The 20,817-nt window shown below is 37.9% G+C and overlaps 4 protein-coding genes across 7 annotated transcripts in view; 1 reads left to right on the top strand and 3 right to left on the bottom strand.

The window, feature by feature from the left end:
- Nucleotides 1-10,547, bottom strand: part of LOC105202380 — an 85,780-nt gene extending 75,233 nt beyond the window's left edge. For 2 of the 4 annotated variants that reach the window (XM_011170864.3, XM_011170881.3), the window contains exon 1: nt 9,908-10,538. The gene's annotated coding sequence lies outside the window, so the exon portion shown is untranslated. Of the gene's footprint in view, nt 1-9,907 lie in introns of all 4 variants that reach the window. The other 2 variants (XM_026131980.2, XM_039458258.1) reach the window with 2 other exon arrangements.
- A 3,425-nt stretch (nt 10,548-13,972) lies between these two features.
- The window catches only part of LOC105202340 (zinc finger protein 608), a 244,967-nt gene continuing 238,122 nt past the window's right edge, over nt 13,973-20,817 (top strand). The window contains exon 1 of the mRNA XM_039458908.1: nt 13,973-14,264. The gene's annotated coding sequence lies outside the window, so the exon portion shown is untranslated. The remainder of the gene's footprint in view (nt 14,265-20,817) is intronic.
- On the bottom strand, nt 14,570-15,703 carry LOC105202372 (NADH dehydrogenase [ubiquinone] 1 alpha subcomplex subunit 5). Its single transcript, XM_011170851.3, has 3 exons — nt 15,545-15,703; nt 15,228-15,389; nt 14,570-14,996 (listed from the first exon to the last, which is right to left on the bottom strand). The coding sequence occupies exons 1-3, from the start codon at nt 15,563-15,565 to the stop codon at nt 14,823-14,825; spliced, it is 357 nt and encodes a 118-aa protein (XP_011169153.1). The 5' UTR covers nt 15,566-15,703; the 3' UTR covers nt 14,570-14,822.
- On the bottom strand, nt 15,940-18,116 carry LOC105202365 (40S ribosomal protein S5). Its single transcript, XM_011170840.3, has 3 exons — nt 18,005-18,116; nt 16,550-16,922; nt 15,940-16,273 (listed from the first exon to the last, which is right to left on the bottom strand). The coding sequence occupies exons 2-3, from the start codon at nt 16,913-16,915 to the stop codon at nt 15,989-15,991; spliced, it is 651 nt and encodes a 216-aa protein (XP_011169142.1). The 5' UTR covers nt 16,916-16,922; nt 18,005-18,116; the 3' UTR covers nt 15,940-15,988.

The raw sequence follows: 20,817 nt of genomic DNA, 5'->3' as shown, positions 1-20,817 counted from the left end.
AACTTTTTTGGGAGGCATATTGACCCAGTGTGACCACGAAGAGTTAAGAAATAAAAGAAATCTAAGAAATTCTTTCATAATTCGTTTATCTTTATTTTTTAATTTAATTTAACAGCGTGAAAGATTATCCTCAAAATTCTAAAACCACTTCAGATGTGTCAAACAGTTAAAATATATCGCTGGCATAAATGCGCAGCCGGTACTTTAGAAAAATTCACGTCAAGGATCTCTAGGGTAGAATATATTAGCCGCGCTTTTTAGGCTCCGCACGCTTCACGAAAGTTTACCGAGATCGCGTCTCAGTTAAGGTGGAGATTTACGATCTCTCCTGACCTACGGTCCTCGGAAGTTGTTTGCCCGGCTTAAAAAAAAGAGCGAGGCGTTAGCAGTCGGTGCTTATTGGAAAGATAAACCGGAATTTATAGAACCCCGTGAGACGCGCGGCTTTTCTCTTGGTGTCCAATTTCTTCTTTGGTAAATACATTATATATATATTAGAAGAAAGAGAGAGAGTGAACACATAATAATGCATATGGACATATTACGAGAAAGTAAGAAAATATCTCGTAAAAAAGGTGACCCTCTGCTGAATAACGCTCGACTCATGAATATTCAAAAAACTTGGTTCAAGTACCAGTCTCGTGACGGACGGCAATTGACATGTACAGTGAACGAATTTACACCCTTTACAATAATTACGAGGAGCAAAAAGTCACGGAATACACGTGAAATTGCTATGTACCGCGAGCAGCCGCGTGTTTCAGGAGTGAAACCTACGACTAATACAATTTAAAATTTATGGCTTGCTGCGTGAGACACGTGCGGTCGCACCCAGAGTGCCGTCGTCATTCCGCGTTAAACGGGCGTTAACTCGAAGGGGTTAACGAGTGCGTCTTCGCGGTTGCGTATAGCGGTACAGCTGCCGACATTGTATCTCAAATGAACATTCCACGGACGAGTCGGGCGTACTTCGTAAATCAGAGTTCGAGAGGTTAAACGGGACTTCCGCGACGGTGCTCGTGTTCCTACCTTGCCCCGCAGAAGTGTGCACGCGGCAGCGAGGAACACGCGCGGCAGCCGAAGATGGGCGAGGCAGGTGGAGAACGTGGCTGAAAGATGAACGGAGCCGCGCGGAGCGGCGGCGGAGAGAAGAAGAGGCGAGTCTCTCGAGAGGAGCTCTCGCGGCGCGGAGAGAACGAGCGGAGGACGCGTCGGTTGAGGAATGCTCGTGAAAGTCTCGAGCCATTGAGCACGACGAACGAGGCTCGCTATATCGCGCGTTCGCCATTCGCGCGGCGCGCAGCCCTTATCTCCCCGAGCCCCTTAACATTAGGTAAGAGTTTATGGCGGTCTGCACACGCCAAGGTCTCGTTTCCGCGTACCAAGGTTACCGGCAAACCCAAACGAGATGAGAGGATTCGAGGAGATGCGCGGTACGGTCTGCTTTACTGTAGCAATGATGCCTCGCGCTCCGTGTGGGAGTGCTGTGGAAGGTGTAAAAGTTTTGAATCAAAGACCAGAGCCTCCCCCCATCCACTGCGCTCTTCGATTAAGTCGTTTCGCTTCTACAATGTAATTTTATTTCTTTTATATTACGGTAAAGTTCGATCCGATAGCATACGCGATTATAAATTATTTACAATGAAAGCAGGCGGCGCGACGGCTTTTAAAAAGAGAAAAGGAGGAGAGGTATATGGCTTTCATCTCATTTTAATTCAGTTATCCATCTCATGGAGATGGTATCGATCACCTTTCGGAAGCAAGAGGCGCAATAATCGTTAACCTGAAACCCGGTTGACCCACAAAATCCAAAAGGTGAGAGCTGGAACGCGAAGTCAAGCAACTCGGATGAGACTCTGACCTCTTACTTTCGTCTTGATAGCCACGTATTAATTAATGCGTCGCCTCGCGCGGATAAATTGAGCCTTCACACGTTACAATGTTAATAGATGTGCTATATTTTTCATCGAACTTTCTATCAAAAATATTTCTGAAATAATAATAAATGTGCACGCGTGGAGTATTAATCGTTAAAGGGCTATTAGAATTAATTAACAAATTAACACGCAAGATACTGTCCTATAAGTACATAATATTCCTAAATTATTACACAAATATATATTACAAAAAGTTAAAATAATATTACTATTAATATTCCGAGAATATTATTTAATATTTTTTAATGTCATGTAAATATTCTGTTAATGTTATATGTTACATTATAGTCTTAGTGTATAATTTTGATATCCGTGAAATGTTATAAAAACATATTGTACAATTTTGAGATTTAAAAGAATAAATATTTTATAACATTAAATAATATATCCGAAGCATTAACGTAAACAAGTTTCTTTATTAAAACGAAATAAAGTTTATATAAAAAATAAAGTTTAAACGTAACATTTATTAATAAGTTTATAAATATTTTCTTGAAATATATTACAAAGTTATTAATAAGTGACACGTTTAAATTCTATTTTTATTTCACTTTAATAAATAAATATATTTACATTAATGCTTCAAATATATTGTTTAATATTCTATTGACTAGAACAATACATTTATTATTCTAAGAATATACCTAGAATATTACTAAATATTAAATAATATTACACGCTTACAGAGTGTTTACTTTTCTTGTAATTTGACACGTCTCAACATCGACATAAAATTTACATTTGAATGGCACAACAGCATCAGTATTACCAAAGAGTTTTATCAAAACAATATGTAAGTCACGTTGATAGATCGCGGCGTGCAAGCGCAATAAGCAAGCATCGATCGTATCATCATCAATCCGCTGATGACGACGCGCGTAGCTAATCTTTGAGAAGAAGTATCACCTTGGGGTACGCGCAGCTTCTCGTCGCCGATACGTCGCAAAAGTCGGATGACGAAACGCAGCGGGTCGCCACTTATACGACCGTCACATTTGACGCGCGCGACACCTTATTAATTTACCATTCAGACACCCATTCAGATTCGGTCTTTCATCGAGAATTCCAGCGGGCGGTAGTCATCGTCTCTCCCAAATATATCGCCGTCGTCCAACATTCGCGACGGTCATTCAATTTTCTCCTGACCTTTAACTTATACGAGCAGAATACTCCAGAACCGCTAGGCGGCATTTCGAGACGCACCGCGAATTCATTTCGCGTCGTTTACGAATCTATAATCGTGCATCGCCGCGTATTCCCCCACGTATCCAATTAATCCCGACGCTAATCGGCGTGTATAAACGCGGCGAATTCACGAAGCGCAGTTACATTATCCATTGATTTATTATATTGATTCACGCTATCTGGATTTATGGTGCCTCTCGGGCATGCGTAAACTTTGAATATCAGGAATAATCATATCGCTTTCGACTAAAATGAAGAATTATACAATTTCGCAAGACGAACGGCTCAGACGCACGGCACGATAAGATGATTAATAACACAAATAACATCGTTTCCTCCACGTGATACAATACAGGTGTAATCAAAAGACAATGGTACACACACACACGCACGCACGCACGCACACACACATGTACACACGCAATTCGGAAAATAAGAACACCTGTATCTCGTAGCTTGCCGACGAACGGCTTCACCTTCGCACGACACGCGCCTGCTAAATTAGGCGAGGTATGAAAAAGGACACTCACGAATGCGAATAATGAATTTTTCGGGCGAAAGAGGGAGGAGGGGGGAAGACAAATTTCGGTGCGAGAACCCGGTGGGTACCGTAACTTCGTGAAAAAGATGGCTATCGCACGGCCGGCCGAACGGCAGAGATGCGGCGGATTCGGCACGACGACGACGGGAGGAGTGCAAATAAAGTTCACGATCGGCGCACGGACGCGATGGTAGGCCGCCGCCGAGTATTCTAACGGGGCAGCGTCACGGCACGTTAACGTTCTACCAATGCGGAGGGGCTACCTTTCCGCGGTCATTTTCCATACTCTGTCGACCAGAGATCGCAGATCCGCGTATCGTTTCCGCGGCACGGTTCCGCCAAATAATCGGCGAATCGTGGTCGATTCGTCTAGAGTGAGACTTGTCTCGCTGATACATGACTCTGACATCTTTTTTTTTTCTAATTTATTTCGAGACGTTTTACAGAAATAAGATGAAGGTAGCCAGGGTCATTTAAGATCAAAGTAATTTTTATTAATTTGTATAAATTTAATGATTAAAAATTTTTTAAAATTGTTAATATTAAAATAAACAGTAAATATAATAATATTTAAAAAAATTATTAAATATTCAATATTGTGAATTTTGGAAATGTATTTAAAAATATTTATGCATGCACTACTTTCATTTATGTAGAGGTATAATTAAATGTACGTTAATGTGCGTTTTTACGTTGGTAAATTTAAAAGTGGGTCTTCTTATTTAATGCTGGGTCTTATTCGGCGCAAGTACCATAAAATTTTACAGAATTATTAAAAAGATATTTCGAGATAATATTAATTACGTTCCGCTTTTTTCTTATCAGCAATGATTAAGAAAGTGACTCTTTGTCGGACTAATTACAAAAAATTAAAGAATGCAAGAAAAATTTTCTGTACAACATTAAATGTATGTCTACACTAAAAAAAATTTGTTGGAAAACTAAAATATGATTCAAAAGTTACTTAGTCCATTCATTACAATTTTTTAATCAAACGTTAACTGAACTCAATATTCGGTTGAACATCAGACTGAATATTTTAGTTTTCCGACAAATTTTTTTTTTTCAGTGTGTAAAACGTTTAATTTTGTAAATTTGATCTGTAATTAGACTTCACTAACAATTGGGATCGTCAACTCATATGACGATGCTTTGTTAATTGCCATCGTTATTTCAAAGAAACAGACCGTCTATCAAAAAGAGAGTGAGATCCATTGACTTGGGTGGTAAAAAGTAAAAGTGCCAACGGTTTAATTTATTACAACCTCGGTGAGTAAAATGCGTGCCGGGAAATAAATGCGAAGTGGAAAATTCGCAGAATGCGGCGTAGGGAGGGAAACGACACACTCTCCGAAACGCGTAGTAAGTCGCGGCAGAATACGACATTTATAGGCGAGCCGCTCGCGCAAGGGAATCTCTCGTACGGGGATATAGCCGCGTGCGAAATTTTTCAGTGCTGTCCATCTGGCTACTCCTCGTTCGGTTGTACCGCGAAAGCTATAACATCTCCGCCGACCGGTGCTCGTAAAAATCGCGCATTGTGTTTGGCTGCAAGCGGAAAGATGCGCTCATCTCCGTCGGCATTGTTTTCCGTCTTAGAATATCGCCCGCCGCGGGCGACCATTCTTTTTATCTGGAAATACAGCCTGCGATCTGCGCCTGTCTTTCACGCCGCGAAAGAACTGCGAGAAGGCGCTTAGCAAGATTTACTAAGTAATTCTATTATATTCAATATGAAGTTCCACCTACGAGTAATTCTATTCTCAATAGAATTCTTTTGAGAAAACTCGCGTAAATATTTTATTATACATAATTTTTAATTGTGTGTATTCTGGGTTTTAAATTAATCATTGTTAATCCTTCTCCTCGAACCTCGACCTTTAACTGCGATACTCTCATCCTCCGCTCTCGGCTGCCACTTACAATAAGACAAGACGCAAAAAGTTAATAATCGGAGATACGCGAAATTCTTACCTTTCGCGTACTGGTAAAGCACTTGCCGCTATAATACCTCTTGACAAAAGAGATCCTGGTAATGATAGTCCGCGATAACTAACGGATTAATGGTTACACTTCTTCAAAAGAAGCTATGAAGAAACGTCTCGTCTCTTCTCGTCTCTTTCTCTCTCGGACCCTTGAAAATAATCCCAAACGCGACAAGTACGGACATCTTTTTCAGGGCTAAATCGGTCGTTAGCCTAAATGATTAAAAATTTAGGACGTAGCGCAAAAAGCGACGGCTTTCCCACGTTTAAAGGCCCGTAAATCGCGACGGTAATCGGGCGCGCGCATTCCCATAACGCGGGCACGGTCGCAATAACCGCCGTCCGCGGAGGTTCATCACCTGAGGGATTATTATAGGAATTATTATAAACAACTGTTTTCACCTCGGCGAAGAGACGCTACCGACGCGACGCGGCGATGAAAAATCCAAATCGCGCGCAATGAAAATTCTCGGCGCATTCCTCGACTGTGCACGCACGCACGTTAGCACGCGATATACATGCCGTGTATGCGTGTACGTACGCTCGTACGAGACGCACATGGCGAACCTGGCGCGTAACGAGCGTGGCCATAACTAAACGCGGGTCCGCGATCCTCGTTTCGGGATTTATAGTCGGCGCGAACGATCGATGGCTTGGCAGCGGATCGCGAGGATCGCCTGGACTTGGTCGTTCCTTTCTCTATCTCTCTTTCTCTCCCTTTTCGCTCACCCTCCATTTCTCCCGTTCACCCTTTCGTTCTCTCGCACGAGTCTCTCCTCCTTCCCGAACGTTATACAATTTACGATTTAAAAATATAAGGTGGTTCATCATTCGGCGATTAGACGCCTCGGCGCGATTAAAACGCGATTAAAACCAACTATTTACGAGCGATAAAATAATCTGAAGTGCGTGCAGCGTCTAAACAAGCTGGTATTGCTGAGTGAAATACGAGAGACGGCATAAAATGTAATGAACGTTATGTCCGCGTCTATCTATAAAAACAAATTTAACGATAACGACGCGTACGATGGGTATTAACCTGATTAGCTGCATGAGAACGTATCGCGACGCGACGCTTCGAAAGCGGGTCAACGTCACGCGAGATAGTCGAAAACTAATCGCGGCAAACCCGGGACGCCGCGTACCGCTGCCGCCGTGCGTATGTAGATATCACCTGTAGTGCTCTCACAAATACGACACACGTGTACGTACGGTGATACATACGGCGAAGGTACGAATGGAAATAGGGCGTGCAACCCGCTCGCCGTGTCAACGAGCATACGCGTGCCCACGTGCGAACGCAGCAATTTTCTCTACAAAATTGGTCATGACTCACGACCTATTTCCCCCCGCTGTTACGAACTGAAGATTTTGGCGCAACATCGGATGCTAATCTAGATCTGATTTTCTCAACTACAAGATCAATCTCTTTTCACGCACGTTAAGTCGAACTCTTTAAGGATGTTCAGTATATTTACTTTTGAAATATTATACTGAAATATGATTTTTTATCTTCAAATATTTCTTTCAACATCGTTTCGTTGATTAAAAAAGTATTTCCCAAGTTTGAAAATAAATTATACAATATTATATAATATTTATTTAAATCAATAAAATGATTTTAACGAAAGAAACGTTTCTTCAGTGTAGGAATTTAACATAAGTTTTACAGATTGTTCTTACATATGTTCAGAGATTTTTTTAAAAAATCCGGAGTTGATTTATTAAAACTCAAAAGATCTAAGGTTATAAGAATTTTAATTTGCAACAAATTTTAAGCCTTGCCTACAAAAATATTGGATATTAGGAATAGAAATTGAGAAATTTTAGAATTTTTTAAACTTGGGAAAAAATATTCCTGAGTTTAAAAATAAATTATTTTATATTAGAGTTATATATCGTTTAAATTTTGAAAAAATATAGTTTAAATATAGAAAAAACATTTGATTAAATAAATTTGATCAAGCTATTAAATAATTCAATAAACATGAAGGAAAATAAGATGAGATATATTGCAGCAAAATAAGATCATTTTCTCAGCAAAAAATCAAATTACATTCTTCGCTATTTTCTTCTTTGCAGCTAATTTCAAAACCCAAATTCAGGCATTCGCAATCAAAATATTTTGTTACTGATTAGAAAAAAAAAGGAATAAATTTAAGAAACCCTCAGTTTTGAAATTTCGATCATTTTTAATTCGTGTAATCAAAATGTCCTTAAATCGAACGTTTTATTTCCCAAACAAACGCGTGGACATTAGTAAAATTATTTTACAAGTTCTCAAAACTACCTGTGCTGTATTCTAAAGTTAGATTCTTGGAGAAACTCAAGGTACATTTTTCTTTGTAAATAATATCGACAGTAACAGGCTCTTGAGTCGTGAACGTTAGTGAATAATAGTCTCGTCGTGTTTGCGGCTGCAGATAAATAGAGAAACGTCCCGTGCATTAATATTAATGTCCGCCTATCCTGTCGTTTTGATGTGCGCTAATATCGCGACGGCGATAAAAATTCGCGCGTCCCACCGCGGCGAAAATAAATCACCCCGGCGAAGTATATCGTGACGCGGCGCTCGAATAACCGACAATTTGTCTACTCAAATTATTCCGGGTAAATGCCGCGCGTGTGGCATAGCATGTTAATTGTGTATCGCGTTATTTCAATACGCATTACTCATGCATTCACGCGGCCGCGAACGGCGCGCGCATAATTTATTTCCGTGCTTTAAGGTTTTAATCCTTTCGTTATTTAGAAACGTGTGCCTACCCACACGTACCTAACGTGTCTCCCAATCGGAAGATGCGGCAATTTTTACGAGGGGAAACATTAAGCGAACGTGGAATAAATAATCTGACAAAATAAAAAACTCGACGCGCGCTTTTCAATTTTCAACCACCAAATCGACGACAGTGACAAATGTCGAGATTGTCAAGTCGCATAATTTAAATTCCATCGTTAATTAATCTCCGTCTTTGCTTAAAATTTTTTTTAACTATGATAAACTGGGGAATTGAAATTTTAGCCGAAGAACAGAATTCTAGGCGAAAATTTTTTCGCGATCAACGCTAAATCAGTTGTAAATATTGATTGATATCGCATCGAGAGAAGAAATGGTAGCTATTACCATCATTTAACTGTAATTTATAGTCAATTTTTATGCTAATTAGTTGTTTGTTTTAACCATACAAATTATAGCTATTTGTTATTATTATTGCGTAAATACTAAGTAAATAGTAAAATAGAAAGTTATATTTTATAATTACCATTGCATTTACTCTATAAAAACGTTTATATTTTACTAATTTACTATATTAATATTTGAAATTATCAATTAGTGAAATTTTTCCATAGTTGGTATAATTATACAAAAGACTACTATCACATTGAAAAAAATTTTATACGTTCAAGTAAATATATTTATTTTAACATTAGTTTCTTAATTTAAAAAAATATTTCTTACATTTAAAAATAAATTATTTTACATTAGCTAATATTTAAGTAAAAAAAAAATGATAAAATATTTACCTAAACACAAAAAGCAATTTCTCAGTGCACTGACACAGTAGTAGTAATTATATTGAAAATGGAGTTCCTGACTATAACTATTAAAAAAATCTCAAACATTTTTCTCTCAGTGTGAAAAAGTCATTAACGTTCTCAATTAGAGTTTGGTTTTTCTCAAGGTTGTCCATTTACGCGTAACATATAAATAGTATACATTACGTGTAAACAACATAAATTGTGTAGACTACGTAAACTGTGTATTAAAAGTGTCATGTATGTAAACGATAACATATGGATATTGTAAATGTAATTGTAACGATAATTTGATACATTATTTTCTTTAATTTCTTCATTTTTAATATATATATTTATATTAATATATTATAAAATTAAATATATTAACAATTTTAAAACTTAATTACTTTTTCGTATATTGTGCGCTGTATTATCTGATTTACAACAACAGTTTACATATTTTACACGTTTGTTTATATTGTCTACATGAAGATGAGGGTCGCGTAAACATCACGTATCGTTTATGTAAAAGAAATCCGTAATTTTGAAATATACAGCACAACCTTGGTTTTTCGGTTTTTCTACATTAGGAAGGTTAGCTTCGAGATATCGAATTTGATTGAATTAAATCCTGTCGCGTAAAGTGACTTCGATACATCGAGTTGGCTCCGATACATCGAGAACTCGGCCGACCGAGCCCCTTCGCAAACGAAAGACGCAAAAATTGATAATTCACTCACCGATAAATCCGCGGCGTTGCTCCCTTTCCCACGACGCCGTCGCCGCCGGGCTGTCTCGAACGATCGAAGGAAGAGGCCTGTGTCCAGGAAGGGAACTTCCTCCCCTCGAATCGAGCTCCGATCGAACCCAGGTCCGCGGCCGGAGCACCGGAGATCACTGCACCGTCCGATGGAAAGTGAAAGAGAGAGAGAGAGAGAACGACGCACTGCGCGCTCTCGATCGGCGGACGAACGACGGATGTCATGCACTGTCACGATCACTCTCGATTGCCAAACGCGACGCGATGCGATACAGCGATACAGCGATATCAACCGCCCCCCTCGTAGATATTCTTCCGCGTTCTCGGAACACGCGCGCGAAACGGTACCGCACCGCGCAACCGGCGTTCGCGAGCTGCGACCACCTGCCGAACACGGGGGCCGTGTTTACATCGCACGAGGCGGCCGAGGGTGCCAGGAGGAGAAGGGCGGAACGTTTGCGCGGGCGCAAACGACGAACGTACCGCTAACTGTCGCTTCGGCGGCGTCTCGCGGGCGAGTGCAGGCGAGTGCAGGCCGCGTAGGCTCGCCGCCGCTTACCGCGCAACCGAGACTGCCCAGTGGTGGGGATGGAGCGCGCCGTGCCGCGCCGCTCCATTCCCCCCCCCCTCGCCCTCCCTGTTCCGCCCGCGGCGCGCCGCGCTACGCCACCCGCTCGTTTACCTCTCTCGCCGGAGAACGGTACACCTTTTTCCATTTCGCTCTTCTCTATCAGTCTCCCCTGGGGCCCCGTCGATCCTTCGCGCGCCGCGACTTTTTCACGGGGACGCAAGGACGGCTCTCTTCCGCGGGAAACGAGATTGATAACGCGAGGCGAGCCGGTCACGGCGCGCCCTCGAGCTCAACTGCCACGACTTAACTCCGTATTAGACTATTAGATTGCAAATTGAGATAGCGCGTTGGAAATTGGGGCTCGACCGATAAAAATGGTGCGCGCGAACGTGCAAATTTTTAAGCGGGGCGCATCTTTCGATTTTTAATAGCAATTCCAGCAAATGATCGACTGATTTTTAATCGCGTGTGAGATGAAGAAATTCAATTTTCATTCAACTTTGTTTTGCTGTACGTTACTCTTAATAAGAAAAAAAGAACTGATAAGTTTCAATAAACTGATTATTATATCAGTAATCGATAATATTTCATCACTTAACTGAACAGTAATCATTAGTTACTGATATAGTAATCAGTTTATGAAACTAATCACTTTACCAGTTCTTGTTTTCTAAGAGAACTGTATTAACCGTGCCACGAAAAATAAAAATACTATTTTTAAAAAATTATTAATGTCCTGCGTATGTATAGCAATATAATTACATAATATGTATTCTCGATTTCTAAATTTTAATCTTAATCAAATGATTTTAAAATAAATTTTACAATCATATTACCAATATCACAATATTAAAACATTAATATTGATTTTAAAATATTTTAAATCGTATTGATAACGTGATTTTGACAATATTTTAGTTTCAGCAAAGCAGAATAGAAAATATATTAAACTAAACTTTTTTTTAACAAAGAGAAATCTTTAAAGATATTTTGTCTACATATCTCAAATAAAGAATATATAAAATTTTATCCTCTTTTTTAATACTAATCTTGATCCTGTCGAGTTTCTATACGACGAACGATTTACAAAGTATATATACTTTCTATTACTAAAATATTTAAAAAATATCTTAACAATTTTAAATAAATAAGATTTTTAAACAAATAGCATAAAATGAATGAAAAAATCTCCAGAAAAAAAAATTATGTAATAGATGCATCAGTTTATAAAATACCAATTCAAAAAAATTTTTTTTTATTAAAAGTACACTTAAAAAAAAGTTTCTTTGAGTCAAAAATATTTATTTGAATCAAAGAAATTTGTGCATTGCTTTACGGTTAAAGAAACTTTTCCTCGACTTGAACAAATTGTTCGGTTGTTTTTTTTATTAGAATTAAATAAATATTTTAGTTGTGCAACGCAAATTTATTTAAATGTATTCTTAAAATAAGAACAAGTAAATTATTTTTTACATTTTTGTCAAAATTTTCATTAAATTAGTTGTTAAAATTAAACAAATAATTAAGCAAATAATTTATTTACTTGAAAAAAAAAACTAATAACGTCATTTCCTAAAATCAAATAAATTCTTATTTTGTTCAAAGATATTTTCACTTCAACTTAAAAGAATCCAATTATAGAAACGATTTCAATTAATTTAAACATAACTTTTTTCTGCGTGTAAAAAATGCGCATAAACTAATCCTAAATAAAAAGAACAATACGTATTTTCTGTGTTAAATAACTTTAAAATCCGGGTTGATAATGCGTGTCTCAAGAAAGACAAAATTTAAAAAAAAAAAACGTATTTTGTTGGTTATAAAAATTCTAATAAAATTTAGTTTCTACAAAATTATTACATTCTTCATTGCAAACATAGAACTTTTCAGATAACCTAATACAAAAATCAGTCAACAAATCAATATAACAAAAATAGTGACAAATATATGACACATTCAGTTGTTCAATCAATTTCGCAAAGATATTTATACAGACAGACGATAATTAAAGTCTGTAGGATTGTGCAAATTTATTGTCACGATTTTTAATTAGTGTTTCGCTGGAAATCAATCACAACTATCTGCAGAGTTTCTTTATCCGTCATTATTACTACCTGCAGTTCGATAACTGCTATCTATGTTTGTTGATCTGAAGTACGAGATAAACACACGTTGTTTTCAATTCCAATAATACTATAGGAAATCTAGCATTTGAAAAAATCATTACATTCTTCTGCGAACATCATGCTTTGATCAAGTGCTCTCGCTTTCACGTCACTCGCACGTGAACCCATTCTCGATGCGGTGAAAATGATAAACGTTATTAACTTGTTTATGATCGTTTTTAAGGAGCTACTCGTGCAATTAAATGATTATTAAGGCCGATATCGAAGAACATGTGTTTTATATTTCGTAATAATCGGGAGCGTGGTTGCGCGCAACGTGCACTTTGCGGACAGAGAGACCGCCCGTGTCAGGTTTCGGTGGACGATCAGGAAATTACGGTGCCTCGGGCCCCCTTGCGCTCGGCTGCCTCGTTTTTTCGTCGATGCACTTAGCCGCGTGCAAAACCCAATCACGATCGATCCGAACGAACGATTCGGACGGACCACCGCGATACCGAGGAACGAACAGCCGGTTTTGCGATTATTAGGGCCGAGAGATACGTAAGAACAACAGGATAAATAAAGAGCGTGATGCCAATAACATAGCCGGCGCGCAATAAGATAATGGCTACGGTCCACTTGACTCTACAAATGTTTCGAAGCATTCTTTGATTGGTCAATTTATAAAATTCTTTGTTCCGATTGGTTAATCAAACGCTTCGAAGCATTTGTTGCATCAAATGCATTGCAGCTATAAAATAACGAATGTGATTGCCATGGTGGCCAAATCCAGAAGTCAAAAAATATATCTCGGCAATGAATCGACTTCTCTATAAATATCTGCTTCAGTTAAATTAATATAAATTCATTATTTTCCCACCATCGTTTTCCTATTGCTAGAATTTCTTTTCTGTTAAAAATTACGCGCATTTTGCGTAAGTCTGTAAAGTTTATGCTTGAAATTTAACATTTATTTTCTTTCATTCGCACGTTTCATGAATTAAAACATCATAACAGCAAGGTCGCGCTATCTTGCGTCATCTGCAGCTACTCGCCGAGCACGCCAAAACTGCATGGTCACGCCATCTAATGGTGTTGAACTTGAGTTACTTAAATTGATGACGCGCATTGAGGCCGCCGCGACGCTCCGTGATCTTCCGCCGTCTTCCCTAACCGACCGACTGCTGCTACTGCGTAGCGGCGGCGGTAGCGGCGCAGCGCGCGCAGACGCAGCCACGCGCCAGTCACGTGAGTCACGCAGCTACGCAGTAGTCGCAGTACGCTGTGCCAGCAGTCGGTCGGTTAGGGAGCACGGCGGAAGGTCACGGAGCGTCGCGGCACATTTCAACTCGCATCCTCGTCGTCCCGTACGAGTGTTTGATGCGAGTGAGTGTTTTGAGAGTGTCGTGGAATGTCGAAAGTAAAGTGAAGTGTCGAACATCCGTCGTGTCGGATACGATGCGTGGTGCGAAATTGTGTCGCGTTTGGTCGTGTTTTGCATCTTCTCCGTTGCCTCGTATCTCGAGTTTCCGACACGTGTGAGTACCGTGAGTGCTGAAAGCAAACTGTAGCGTGCTCTCGCTAAGTGTGAATCAAGAGGAGGAAGAGAACAGCAGACCTGCACGAAGCTGGCGTGTGAACGGAGCGACTAGCGACGAACGGTGAGTCAATTTATTTGTATCTGTTTATTCGCTCTCACGTTTTGGTATTCACGCCTCGCCAACAATTGAACTCGCATAAATCGTGACAAGACGACTCAATGAATCGCACGAAAGTCATTAAGATAGGAAATATTTCAAGTATGTATACGCGCGCTCCCTTTGCCAGGTGTGCCAACAGTCGCGGGTGACGAGCTTTTCGAATCCAACCTCAGTCAGAGAGGTTCCTCTCTGCCTTGGTATGTACAATTAAAAAAACAAGTGCTTGTTAAAAAAATTTGAATATTCTAATTTTTTTGGAAATTATGTCATGAACATTTCAGAGATTTATTTTGCCTTTAAATTCGATTTATCACAATTTGTTAATCACAATTTATATTTTTAAATATATAGTTTTCTAGATATTTTGCAAAGCTGAGAAAAGACTGAATAGTTACAGGGAACATTTATTAAATAACAATATGTCACATTAATTTTGTGAGCTTATGTATAATGCACAATCTATTCATTCCCATTGGTATCAGTGTATGCTATGATACAAATATCTATAACAAATTAGGATTATTTATGTGGCGGCCACGTCCATTGGTTTGGTGGTGCTTCCTGTATTAATTTTTCCCACGGTTTCCAGACTAACATCTTCTCAGCCAGCGATAGCTCGTTCTTTGCCTGTATTATAAGTTCCTCCACCTGTCCACAACTTATCTTGTCTTCTATAGTTTGTACATTTTCAGTCTGTGAAAATGACATATAATTAGAAACAGCACATAGTATTATTATGGTAATCGTATGTCCTTTATTGTTAAGTATCTTTTTTATTTCAACTAACTCTGATTGTATTATGCATAGATACCACTTTGCTCTGTAAAAGCTACATTTGCCCATAATGTGGTTGTCGATTGATAAATTTAAAAAATACATCTTATAAGTATAGTAAATATTATTGTTTCAACAAACGCTATTCACCTCTTGTATGATCTTTAGTCTGTTCTTGACAAGCCCTTCTGTTTGTGTCCGATAAGTATAATCTTTCGGCAACTTCTCTAACACTCTCAAAATTCTATTGTACAGTGGCATTAATTCTTGATGAGGATTCTTGCAAACGGCTAATCCCTTTAAATTCGTGGTCTGTAAACAAAAGACGATATGTTAATAAAGTGAATTTCGAGTTCTTGCAATAGAGTTATTTATACCAGAATGGACCAACACATAGTGTAAATGTGAATTATGATGGATGATATTTTGATCAATAGTATTAATTCTTGCAAGCATAGATAAATTACCTTTTTGAGTATACCTGCCATGGTTAGGGCAGTATTACCTAACACTCGATATATCAGAGCTCTCCCTTTACTCTTGTGTTTTCTAACCTTAAAATTTATATTGGTATTTGGTATGCTATACTCTCTTACGAGCAAGAGACTGTAACGCTCTCGATGAGTTTCAGAACACATCAACGTTGCAAACTCCTGTCGTACTTCCGTGATCCATCACGAGTTTTTCTTTTTAATTACGCACCAAACTTTCCAAAGAAATTTTTAAGCAATGTATATTAAGAACTTAAATATTTCAATAATTAAATTAATAATTTTTTTTCATCTCCAAGACTATAAAAAAATCATTTATTTATCAAAATAAGACTTGACAAGGAATGGATCGGAAATAAAGTCAGGAACAATTTAAAGATAGAACATTTTTATTTTTTTTCCGCATGTAGAAAGTTATGTTTATCGGTTAGACTTGGCGACGCGCTCCAACTCGTCCTTCTTCTTGATCGCATACGAATTCGACGAGCCCTTAGCGGCATTAATAAGCTCGTCAGCTAAACACTCGCCGATCGTTTTAATGTTGCGGAATGCGGCTTCTCGCGCGCCCGTACACAACAACCAGATGGCTTGATTAACACGACGTAACGGAGATACATCCACGGCTTGTCGTCTCACTGTACCAGCGCGTCCAATACGCGTGGAGTCTTCTCTTGGGCCAGAGTTGATGATGGCTGTGACAAGAACCTGAAACAAATATTTAAATCAAACAGTGACAATATTCAACTGCATAATAAATGTATGATAATATTCCACTTTACCAATTAACATTTGAATATTATCAGTATGGCAATATTTACTTATATATGAAATAATTAAATATGGCTAATATGAGGTATTTTCAAGATAAATTTTAATTTGTTAAGAAACTTTCAAATGAAATTCTTTAAGATATTTTAACATACAATTATTCACATAAAGACACAGATTAAATGTAAAACAAACTTTAAATAGTACACTCACCTGCAGAGGATTCTCGCCAGTGAGAAGGTGAATGATTTCGAAGGCGTGTTTAACAATTCGCACAGCCATTAATTTTTTGCCATTATTTCTGCCGTGCATCATTAGAGAGTTTGTCAGGCGTTCCACAATGGGACACTGGGCTTTTCTGAAACGCTTTGCAGCGTAACGCCCTGCAGAATGTGGAAGGTACTTCGCATTTTTCTCCTTAACTGCGATGTAATCCTGCAGAGACATGTCGTTCACTTGGACGTCGTCGCAGTTCCAGCGTCCGAACAATTTGATCTCTGGCAGTTCAGCCGGCATAGCCACCGGCAATGTATTGGTGGTGGCTACCACCATATCCTCGAAAGCTTCTTTATCATCCATTGTTTATCTGTAAAAAAAAATAGAAAGCTGTTATTTATTTTTGTAATAAAATATAAGATTTTTAAATTTAATGATTGATCAATTACATTGTGTGCAGATGCAATTTTGCTATGCAAAGTTACACTTGCACCTGTATAAATAAATCACAGACTAATGTTTCTATTAATATCCTAAACTATATTTCTGAAATATTATATATCCATGTTGATTTAGATATTCAAATTTCAAGTAATCTTTAAAGCTATGTAGGACAACACCAATTTCATATCACGCTAAGCTATTTTCTCTCTATGTTGCTCCATTTAAAAAGTTTAATAAACGTGTAATACAACAAAATTAAAACTAGCTGTTAACAAATTAGAAATAAATACAATTAAGGTACATTAATAAATCTATATTAACAAATGAAAATAAACATAATTAAAATAAAAAAGAAGAACAAACAGTTGTCAATAACATAAGGGGATTTTAGGCTAGTATTCATAATTAAGCAATTTTATTTCAAAATCTTGAGTAATATCTTAAGATGCTAGTATGGTTCTATGATTGGTTGATGGCTTCGAAAGACAATACTTGAAAAAGTATGATCTTAAAAATAAGAATAAATTGTGAATACCAACAGTGTTCAAATAATAATTTGTATGTGATTTTAAATACATGAAAAAAATAATTTGCCACGTTCAGATAAACTTATCATTGGAATGAAATATTTATATTTATATTTTCGGGAAGTGCTATTCGCTTTGTTTGGATGTGGAGCTGTGTACAGAGATGTAAACGCGGAATGAAGTGGCCGATGCAGTTCGACGTCACGACGAGTCGATCGCAGGTGAAGTCGAACGCTCCGACTAGCTAATTTCTTAATAAAGCGGTTCGACGAGTGAGAAACTGGAAAAACACATGTGGCCACGCGGTCACATGTACCGCTGTTCCGGGCGTGCTTCTCCCGCGCGGAATACCGCACGTTTTTCCGCACTTGCAATATCATTTACGGCTCCTGTTCGTTCTCTATCACTCAACGACGCCGATTTGCACTATTTCGTCTAGAATTTACTCCGCAGCAACGGTTATTCCTATTCTACAACTTACGTTCACGTCCTCGTCCGTCACAGGCATGAACAGGAAAAGGCCATGACACCGCGAGCGCCATCTGCCTACAATCGCCGGAATCGAATACGCTAATCAAAATTGCAGCTCGGCGTCGTACTAAAATTAGAAGGCTTTGCCAGTGTTCCAATATTCGTACTAGTGAATATAAATACGATGTAAATTGCGGATATAGCTGCGACTCGATGTAGATGGCTGTGAGAGTAAAATATTAATGAATAGTCGAAAAATGCACGATTGCTGATTTGATTGTCGATTGTCTGTATGCACGGTGTGCACTTTGTAGCTGCACTATGCTACATCTTTCGCATTCTAATAGATGAAATAGACGTAAGGCCGTCTCACCAACTCCATTAATCTAAACAGTTCATTAAATCTATAAATTGCCAATTGTAAAATTTAAAATTGTTTACACCTAATACAATTTTTTATTATTTTAATTAAAAAAAATAATTAATTTCAAGGGTTATATATTTGAAATACTAAGTATTATATTTTACATAAATAAATTATATTCTTAAATTTAATCGGCCGGCCAAGCTAATCGGAATTAATGATATCATATTGCTCGTTCCGTATTTATTACTGAGATTGTTAAAAAACGCGGACATATTTATTCTCACTTTTTTTCTCTGATTTATAGCATTGATAATATCGACTAGAGTGACGTGAAGAGTAGCTTCGGAAACTTTTTGAAAGATGTCGCCTAATGTACCTTTTCGCCAGAGACCCTATAATAAGAGACGCGCCATCAGGCAATCTTGGCAAAATTCAGTGAGCGAGAAGTATATGTACTTTTATCTCTTTCTTTCTTTAACCTAGATTAAAAAAAGAAAGAGTTAAAAGTATATATACTTCTCGCTCACTGGATTTTGCCAAAATCGCCTGATGGCGCGACTCTTATTATAGGATCTCTACTTTTCGCTGCATCGCAGAGACCCCATTAGATTTTGCGAGGATTACCTTAAAATTGTTTCTATAGTTTTTATATTACTGTTATCATGTCAACACTCTTGTCAATTATAATTATACACATAAGAAAGAGAATATAATGAAATATTTCACAACTTTCCAAACCGGTATTTCGACGGTTCAAAAGACGACCTCACAAGCGTTTCCATGTTATTTTTTTTTATGCATATAAAACTACAAAATTAACATCACGCGATATATTCGACTCACCATCGCAATTATTCGCGCCAATTTGAATAAAAAAACGTTTTTATCCCTTTTTCGTCTTTCACACGATATAAAATTTTGACGAAGAATGTTAAGCAAGACATTGCTAATCATTATAACTTGTTGACGATCGTGTACCAAGTGTCAAATTTCCCTCGCGGATTCGGACTGAATGCATTACAATTTCGACTTTCGACACACTTCATTGCTCACTCCTGCCCGCCATGACACTTTTTTGTAACAACGGTTCGGGAAGCGGCGAGCGCGACGACTCCGCAATCAATCGCAGATTTTTCTGGTTAGTAGTGCATAGAAAACGCGACCGTTCGTCGGGGATGTCGATTAGAGTGATGGGCGACCGCCGGAACATGTAGGTTTTCGTCGATCGACACGATCAATGCCGTTTCGCTGATCATAACCGACGTTGCACCGCGCGCACTCAGACCGCCCAATAGATAGAGCAACAATTCAAAATGACATGAAAATGATTCATGATCGATCGGAAAGTAACCTTAATAATCATTTTAGAATCATTTTGACATCATTTCGATGTCATGGTGACGTTCTGTTCCGCTTGGGCACGTATCGTACCGTTAAGTGCAGATTCCAATGTGACAGACACGCGACTTTGACCCTTATGTTATCTCGCGAATATTACGGCATGATCGACGCGATTTGGTTACGTATAACATGTCAGATGTTTAGATCGTAATTAATGCGTCTAATGAGAAATCCGCCACTACTCGGGTAGCAAGCCGACGTTACGCCGACTTAATGACATCAAATGTGTCACGGGACTGTTATATGTTAATATGATGTACTATCTGCCCAGATAGCAATTATTTGATGACATTTTAATGTCAAAATAACTGCAAATAACATCAGCTTGCTGTCTGTGCAAATACATTTATCATGTTGATGTATAACAGTCGTATGACAGATTCGTCAAAGTACACTTCGTGCAATCGTAGCACTGTTAAATATAAGGTGCAGTACCGGTAATGCAACTTACAACAATCGCAAATTACGATCATTTTCCATAAATTATTAAAATTAATTAACTTAATAAAATTAACTAAAATTTATAGTACTCGTACACAGTTGATAACATTTGTATATTTTATTTTTCATTTAATTAGTACTTCGTATTTTCGTGTATGTAATAAATGACAATATGTATATGTAATAATTGATGATATGTACATATATGCAGTAATTGATATTAACGTTGATAATTTTCTCTATTACGCTCATAGCTGATAACTGATTTTGTATTTAGATTAGAAGCTTAAATTTGTGGTAGTTAATATTGTGATTATCATATTTACAAGTTGAATGTACGAATTAATTGAAATACACATTTATCAGCAGTGACTGCGATTATTTCCAGCATTAATCGCAATTGCTGTTTGCAGTTGATTCTATAGTTTAAAAACATGAAATTGTTATAGTTTACGTTGCAATCATTAATTAAAGTATGTAAATAATAATTGGCAGTGAGCGCAATTATTTTTTTATACTGAGCCGTGTTTGTTTTTAATTCTGTGGATTAGAAACATAAAATTAAAAATATAATCAAAATTGTGACCATTATATTTAGAAAATGTATTACATGC

The sequence above is a fragment of the Solenopsis invicta genome, chromosome 16, assembly GCF_016802725.1.
Source record: "Solenopsis invicta isolate M01_SB chromosome 16, UNIL_Sinv_3.0, whole genome shotgun sequence".
NCBI lineage: Eukaryota > Metazoa > Arthropoda > Insecta > Hymenoptera > Formicidae > Solenopsis > Solenopsis invicta.
This window is presented reverse-complemented; position numbering and strand designations above follow the sequence as displayed.